Genomic DNA, 8,262 nt, shown 5'->3' on the forward strand with positions numbered 1-8,262 from the left:
TTTATGATGTAAACAATAGTTGATATCCAGATTGAACTACGAAGCATTCATCAATCATCACAAATAGAGTAATTACAGATGTAGTGGACAAATAACATCTTTATCACTTCTGAATATCAGAAATACTGTACATCAGAAGATCCTTTTGATAATCAAACCTAGAATAGTAGAATCCTTTTGATAAACAATAGTTGATATCCAGATTGAACTACGAAGCATTCATCAATCATCACAAATAGAGTAATTACAGATGTAGTGGACAAATAACATCTTTATCACTTCTGAATATCAGAAATACTGTACATCAGAAGATCCTTTTGATAATCAAACCTAGAATAGTAGAATCGTCGCTGTTACATTCAATCAGAAAGTGAATTAGTTTGTTTTTGCAGTTTTGTAACAATTGCACTTGTGGTTTTGTAAATTTTGTTGCAGTAAAACAATTAGAAGTTGTGTAAAACCTCACTGTGCTCGCCTCTAGTATTGTTGATCCTTGTATCTATGCAAGTGCGGTGAGGGGAGCTTGCAACAATACTGGCATGATGCCTGGAAAACTCAATTTCTTTCTAACTTTTACGAGTATTAGTTTTTATTATATATAATAATGGAATTTAATACCCTAACGAGGGTACATACAAACCAAAAACATGTTGATGGTAATATATTGACAAACTTTATAGATCTTTATATAAAAATTTCCTAAATATGTTTTCAGTCGAGCACTGCAATTACAAAAGTTTTGGGCAAATGCCCTAAAATTTATCTGTAGGTTGATTAAGAGTACAAGATTTGACTTGAAAAAGTCAAAGGTTAACCTGAAGATGATATCTGAAGCTCTCATATGAGAATGTGATTGGGAAAAACATACTTGAGCATATCATGCCCCCTATTTTTTCTTCCAAATTTCTAAATATGTTTCTATTGATAATATTCTGATATTAAACAGTCCATATTTCATCAGAGAATTATGATTATATGTTTTGTAGGTGCAATACATCTCTTCTGATTGATTATTGTCCGAATGCTGGAGAACATAAGTACATATTAATTGATGTTGGGAAGACATTTAGGGAGCAAGTAATCCGCTGGTTCACTTATCATAAGATTCCTCATGTTGATTCTGTAAGTTCGATCTCCCTGAGAGTATATCTAGTTCATATTGTCTGTTTGCTTTATTCTAGTTTTTAACCAACGTTCTTTTCATTTGCTAATTAACATCCAGATAGATAACTAGTGATTGTTCAAATGCAGATTGTTTTGACTCATGAACATGCTGATGCTGTTCTTGGTCTTGATGACATCCGTGCAGTGCAACCATTCAGTCCAACTAATGACATTCAACCTACACCTATTTTCCTTAACCAACATGCAATGGAGAGCTTACAAGTGAAATTTCCCTACTTGGTTCAAAAGAAGCTGAAGGCTGGTCAAGAAGTTAGACGTGTGGCACAACTTGATTGGAAGATAATTGAGAATGATTTTAAGAGTTCATTTGTTGCATCCGGGCTAGAAATTGTACCCTTACCAGTTAATCTTCTAAACTTGATTGTCATAATATCAACTACAAATATAGAGAGTTATTGAAATTTTTTACTATTGTTTACATTGATTTAGGTGATGCATGGGGAGGATTATGTCTGTTTAGGTTTTTCATTTGGGAAAAATACCAAAGTAGCTTACATATCTGATATTTCTCGCTTTATAGAAGAAACAGAACTCTGTGAGTGTTTCTTCCACTCCTGTTCATAGAAATAGTTATTTTTATATGACTATATATTTTTTTAGTGTCTAATTACTGAGTGTACAACTGAAATGGTGGCATAAGAAGTTTGTTTTTTGTTTTCTTATTTTTAGTTATTTGTTTTTAAATGGCACTGCATTCTAGGCTTGTAGGTTTAAGCTTTATGGCTCTTTAATTCTGCAGATATTTCTAAAAGAGAAGGTCATCAGCTGGATCTTCTTATTTTGGACACACTTTATAGGGTCAGTAGTCCACTTTATTTATTTTTTTTATTTCTATCTTTCAATCTACCTATTTGAAGCTTTCTTTTGTGTTAGTTCATTAAGAAAATTTGTTTGTTTGCGTTCTTTGTTTGATAGATGAACTAACATACATGAAATAGCATATAGTATTTTGAAAAATAGTCTAAAAATGTTAACAGCTCAAAAATATACTTAAAATTCATTTTCCTATGCGTTGTTGATGATTAGGTATTAATATATTAATAAAAATATTTATTATATGCACGTATATAAAATATTCGTACATCAATGTCCTACATACTTGTTCATCTTGTTCATTTGACTAAAAACATAGAATCTTTGCTCGTTCTAGTAAGAAACAAACTTTCTACTGCACGGTTCACTGAACGTTCAGCTCACAGCTCATTAACAGATCTAAACGAACCCCCATTATTTTGCATTCTGTTTCACGTTTATTGTTTATCCACCATGCGATTTCTTATTCTGAGCTTGTTTCCATTAAATGCTTTGTGCAGAACAATTCTCACAACACTCACTTTTGCTTTCCCCAGGTTTGTAACCAGGTTCCATTATCGAAATATATTTTACTTGATTTAATCTCATCTTCGTGTATCAATTTATCTATGTTTTAACAGACACTTGAAGCCATTAAACGGTTGCAACCTAAGAGAGCATATTTGATCGGAATGACCCATGAATTTGATCACCACAGAGATAACGAGTTTCTTCAGGATTGGTCGAAAAGGTAACCTTCTTTTGTCCTTTTTAAAAGTTACAAATAATTAATGCGGTAAAAAATAATCCGATTTAGGATAACCTTATACACCAAAAATACACTTTTGATGAATTTTGACCTGTTTGTTACAGAGAAGGAATCCCAGTTCAGCTTGCACATGATGGTTTGAGGATACCTATACATCTGTAACGGTAAGTACAAATAACAGAGGTCAAAGGGTCCCTATATTTATTTAAATAATCTAATATGATTTTTGTAACGAGGTGCATTTGTCTCTCGTTTGCAGGTTCGACTCGGTATAAATAGTCACATGCTCTTGTTTCTTCCTATACCAATGACAATATACAATTTGATCATCGATCCTAAATCATACAAAGAAGTAGGCTTTTAAACTTGGTATGCATACAAAATATATGTGGAATTGTACTATTAAAATGGTTATCTATTTTTAGAGATGTATCGAATTATGTTTTCTTTCACTTAATTGAATGATAGATTCCTAAATGCGTTATCTTCTTCGTTCAATGATGCTACTAATTAGTTAAAGACACACATACGCTTGAGTTGTTTATTGCATAGAGTGCGCTTATCATGAGATGGTACGAAGCTACCAGCATTCCACGTGGCTGGTGGCAAGGAGTAAATGCGTCCATGCCATGGTTACGTACATAGTTAAATAATTATATAAATAATTACAAAAATCTGAGTTTATAATTACGCAAACCGATTTTTGTAACTACACAGTGTATAATCAATCACCCATGTTAACGCATAGAAAGTCAGTGTTCTATATAATGTGTGTTTTTAATTGATAATTCAATACGATACATTTTTGACGAAATGCACGTGTATTTGTTTTTTTTTTTCCGGTAGTGTGCACATATGACGGTATAATGTATAAAAGTGTTTTATAGTTTTTAGCGTCATTCACATATGTGGATAGGTAGACATACAAATGAGAATAAAAAAACGTTGAGAACTGTGAGAACTACATAATACACTTGTATCTAGTGCTATGCAGAAGACACTTACATACATAACCACCTACCCACTATCTTAATACGGGTTCTCACAGTTCTTAACATTCTTTTGGTTTTGAAAAGAACGCTATTCATCATCACCAAACAAATGAATTTAAGATCTCATTAAAAGCTTGAAAGGTCAACGTGGTTCGTGTTTTATCACAAACAAGTCATATCATGAAGACAATTGTTTTAAAGCTATAAATTGTTTGAATCTCAAAAAGTGAAAAAGGTCAACGTGGTTATGTGTTCCTCCTACTTGCGTGTTGTGGGCATTCAACGGAGATGAATTAAGTCTATCATATTGCGCCACATGGCGCTGACTGGACCCCTTGTCATTCTCGCCAACGTTGAATTCACCCCGTTGAATTCATCCATTCATGAGCGAAACCATCAATTTTTCTCCATTCGCTTGGGCGAGCTGGCTGAATTCATCTGTTCGATAGCCACAACGGAAAGACTAAGCATTTAAGCAAAGCATAATAATAATTATTTGAGCAACCATGGGACTCAAGAATACTGAGTAACTAAGGTAATAACATTAGAAGCAAAACAAACTAAGCTTATTCAAGTTCACATTTTATTGAACTGATTAGCATCAAACAAGTCTAGTACTTTATTATATTAATTATATTATTATTCTTCATCATAATCTTCATCTTCCTCATCCAACCTCGAGTTAATTCCGACCAGATTGTTACTGTCAATCGCCATCCTGTCCATTTCTGTTAATGACAAACCGAGATAATCTACGTTTTTCAGTTCACCAACATTTGCTGACAATGCACCGCCAGCACCAGGAACCGCCTGTGGTGGTGGAGTTGGCGGTTGCAGGGTGGCAGCTACTCCATCCACCACGTCCGGTGTTTTGTCTGTGATCTCATCAAGCCCGGCATTCAGATCAATGTTCAGACCACCATCACCGACAGCTGCTTCAGTTTTTGTTGACTTGGTCAACTCAACATGGTGGTGGTTTGTCTCCACATTTGGATTAAGAGTCGGTTTGATGTCTGGCTGAACCGGTGTGTAGGTTTCTGGTTCTGGTTCGGTTTGAGGTGGGCCGGGCAGCTCTCTTTCGGCTGCCGCTCTGCCACGGCCCCTTCCCCTGCCTCGGCCGCGTCCTCTGCCCCTGCCATTGCTACTTGGTTGCCTTGCTTCGTTCTGCATCTAACCACATATAAATGAAGTAACTTTATCAAAAAAACGCAAATAAATTAATTATAAGTACGGGTGTGCATGAAACCGAAAGGCCGACCTGTAATCGAAAAACCGAAATAACCAAACCGAACAAAAATAGACGGTTTGGTTTTATATTTCTGTAAAAATTGAATTTTCGGATCGGTCTTGGCTTTGCGTGTAGAAAAACTTGAAAAAAACGAACCGAACCGAATGTGTGGATTTTCATTTTCTTGTTTTGAATGTTAATTAATTTATAAGAATTTAAAGCATAGTTTTAAGCCAAATACTTTAGCCCAGATGTATAATAATCAATTAATCAATAATTAAAAAAAACATTTAGGCCACTATTCATTTTTTTGGGCCAGTTTTTCTTTTCGGCCCAAAACTGAACGAATGATTTTCAAAAACTCATAAACCAACTTTTCGGTTTTTGGTTCGGTTTTTAGCCTATAAAGGAACCAAACCGACCCATGCGCTGATGCACAACCTTAAAAAAGTACAAAAAGTTACAATTTATAGAAATAAATAAGTTGTAAATTAATTAATTAATATTTTAATATAAAAAATTAATAAAATAAAAGGGATAAAAAGAATAAAATAAAAAAGAAAAGAAAAGAACCATATTACAACTTTTGTCCTTTAGGTGTAAGGGCAAAATAGTCATTTACACAAACTCATAAAAAATGTAAACGCCCAGTTAGTTAAAAGTACGTAATGCGTTACAATTTGTCAAATAACTGATATGTTATGAACCAGCTCAGTTTAAATACACAACTTACAACTGCATATAATATGCCTATAGGACGAAACGTGTAATTTACTCTAGTTTATATTTAAGATGATTTAAGGGATTTATTTCCTAATTAAAACTATCAAAAAATCCATAGTTTATATTATGCATAATTTGGTTATTATGTTGCGAAGCTACATTAAAAATATAAACTTTTACCATCCTGTTTCTCTTCGATTCTTCATCGCTCTCATTCATTTCATCTGCAACAGCTTTCCTGAAACAAAAAAATAAATTTGCATTTACATTTATTAATTTAGCAGTTCAACAAAATATTCTCAGATAATACTTACTTCCTCTTTATCACGGTACGGTCATCAACACCAGCATCAGAATGACCGTAATCAGGGACCTTGTTCACAACTTCCTTCAGAAAATCAAACACATTGTAGCTTTGCACACAGTGCTTTCTGAATTAAACATAGAAAGCTAAAAATTAATAACATTTCCAATATGAACATTGTATTAATAAAGATTAAAAGCATGACTTACAGATGCAGTGAATTAACTGTTTTTGCGCCTCTGCGCAGAGTTATATCATACGTACGCTCACAAAGATCTTGCAAAAACAATTCCAAAGCTTTGGCTGCATAACATTTCAAAAAGGTAAGAAAAATGAATATTTAATATTGAACTTTAAGAACTTTAAAGGTTTCATTAAGAACTAACAAACTAAAACCGGCACTGCCATTGCTATTTTTCCAACATCTTCATCAGCTTGCATAATCTTTTTGATCCGTGCCTGCAAATATTAAGCCTATAATATTAAGAGCGACCATAAATTACACAATTCTAAGGACGAGCAAGTTTTACCCAATACTGTACTGACAGAGTACCAGACCGGTACCGACCGAACACAATCAGTACCGGTGTGTATTCGGTTTTTCATGTTTTTGGTTTCAGTATTTCCTGGTACTGGACCGTAGGGGTGTGCATGAAACCGAAAAAATTGACCCGAAACCAAAAAAGACCAAACATAAAAAAACGGGATTGAAACAAAAACCGACGGTTTGATTTTATATTTTTTTTAAAAACCGAAATTACGATTCGGCTTTGGTTTGCATTTGATAAAGTCCAAAAAAACGAAACCGAATTTATAAATTTTCAATTTTAGTAACATATAAGAATTTAATAAATATGTAACTCAAATATTTTATTTAGCCCAAATTTATAACACTCAATTTGTTACTAACTAACAAAATGATTTATACCCAAATTCTTGATTTTGGGTCAAAATTGTTTTTCCGGCACAAAATTTTCAAGCTTAAATTTAAAAATCAAAACCAAAACCGCAACCGAACCCTAACAGAAAACTGAAACCAAACGTTTTAAAAAATTTGAAAAAAAAAGTTTCAGTAGTTTATGGTTGGGTTTCAGCCCAAAACCGACCCAAACCGAACCGTGCACACCCCTACCGAAGATGGGTAATTTTAAAATCTCATCCCTAAACAATTCTTCAATTATGATGGCAGATTCTAATTTCCACACATGCATATTAGTGTTAGACCAATTTTTTACAAACTATTAAAAATTGAAGCTAATATTTGTAACCCTAGAGGCTAAAAATTAACAAAATTGGGGGAAAACAGAGAGAAAGAAACTTACAGCAGGAAAACGGGTATCAAGCTTCTTCTTCATAGCCTTAATAATTATGATTATATTATTATTATAATAAATCAATCGATAAGATAATCTTTATCTTCTTATCTTCTTCAACAGTTACAGTAGTAATCGATACAACATCTTCCTTCAGATCTCATTTGTGGTAATTTAATAATAATAATAGAAGAAGATGATCTGCTTATTACTGCTTATCAAATTATACGAGCAAATGCCATATTTGTGTGTTTATGAGGACGACGAAAGCAAAACATATATAATAATATTAAAACACACTTGTACATTTTCTTCTTCTTTTAAAAAAAAAATAAAAAATGGTTGGGAGTTGGGAGTTGGGACTCACAAAAATTATAGTCGGATTTTTATAAAACTGGTCCGATTATTTTCCATGTGGGGGCGTCGTGTGATTGGTAGGAAGCACCGTTGTCTGACATGAATAGAAGGGTCGGGTCCGACGGTATTTAGGTGGACAGTTCCGGTTTTTTATCCGGTGAGATGCTGTTGATTTTGTGGGGGGTTTGATTGACGTTTTGAGGAATTTTTTTCCATCTATAAATAGCGATACATATTTATTAGCATAAATGAATAAGGCTACGGGAAAATTATACTTTTACAAACCTTTAAGTTTGTTTTTTTTCGTTTTATACTTTTTAATGGACTGAGGACGATTTGAAAAATTGTAATGAGATAGTTTGATTATAACTATGTATCTTTTTTTCTATTCACTTTTTTTTATAAAAATATGAGGAACGTGACTTTTCCTAGTTTCATCTGAGTTCCTTTCACTTTACTCATTTAATTAAACTCTGGAACGGAGACTTAGTAATTTTTTTTAATATAGCTTTTTAATAAAATGTTCTTTGTCAAAGGATATTCTACCACTAATGTTTCTTGACAAGAAGATCATGATGTCATGGTAAATAGAAAATACA

The 8,262-nt window shown here is 33.2% G+C and overlaps 2 protein-coding genes across 3 annotated transcripts in view; one reads left to right on the forward strand and one right to left on the reverse strand.

Annotated features, from left to right (window-relative positions):
• The window catches only part of LOC143587374 (putative hydrolase C777.06c), a 6,114-nt gene extending 2,928 nt beyond the window's left edge, over positions 1–3,186 (forward strand). Inside the window, exons 2-9 of the mRNA XM_077068675.1 lie at positions 987–1,122; positions 1,252–1,527; positions 1,615–1,720; positions 1,925–1,983; positions 2,499–2,534; positions 2,619–2,728; positions 2,851–2,929; positions 3,026–3,186. Of these exons, the coding sequence (XP_076924790.1) occupies positions 987–1,122; positions 1,252–1,527; positions 1,615–1,720; positions 1,925–1,983; positions 2,499–2,534; positions 2,619–2,728; positions 2,851–2,908 (781 nt within the window). The 3' untranslated portion in view covers positions 2,909–2,929; positions 3,026–3,186. The remainder of the gene's footprint in view (positions 1–986; positions 1,123–1,251; positions 1,528–1,614; positions 1,721–1,924; positions 1,984–2,498; positions 2,535–2,618; positions 2,729–2,850; positions 2,930–3,025) is intronic.
• Positions 3,187–4,237: 1,051 nt separating this feature from the next.
• Positions 4,238–7,415, reverse strand: LOC143587375 (uncharacterized). 2 transcript variants are annotated; one of them, XM_077068677.1, is made up of 6 exons: positions 7,316–7,415; positions 6,380–6,452; positions 6,203–6,296; positions 6,004–6,120; positions 5,870–5,927; positions 4,238–4,902 (listed from the first exon to the last, which is right to left on the reverse strand). In XM_077068677.1, exons 1-6 carry the CDS (start codon positions 7,346–7,348, stop codon positions 4,378–4,380), a joined length of 900 nt encoding a protein of 299 aa, XP_076924792.1. In that variant the 5' UTR covers positions 7,349–7,415; the 3' UTR covers positions 4,238–4,377. The 2 variants fall into 2 exon arrangements, with proteins under 2 accessions (XP_076924792.1, XP_076924791.1); XM_077068676.1 differs by having other exon boundaries at positions 4,238–4,908.
• Positions 7,416–8,262: the final 847 nt, after the last annotated feature.

The sequence above is a fragment of the Bidens hawaiensis genome, unplaced genomic scaffold, assembly GCF_021521415.1.
Source record: "Bidens hawaiensis isolate Kalapana, Puna unplaced genomic scaffold, B.hawaiensis_p1.1 tig00035467_1, whole genome shotgun sequence".
Taxonomy (NCBI): domain Eukaryota; kingdom Viridiplantae; phylum Streptophyta; class Magnoliopsida; order Asterales; family Asteraceae; genus Bidens; species Bidens hawaiensis.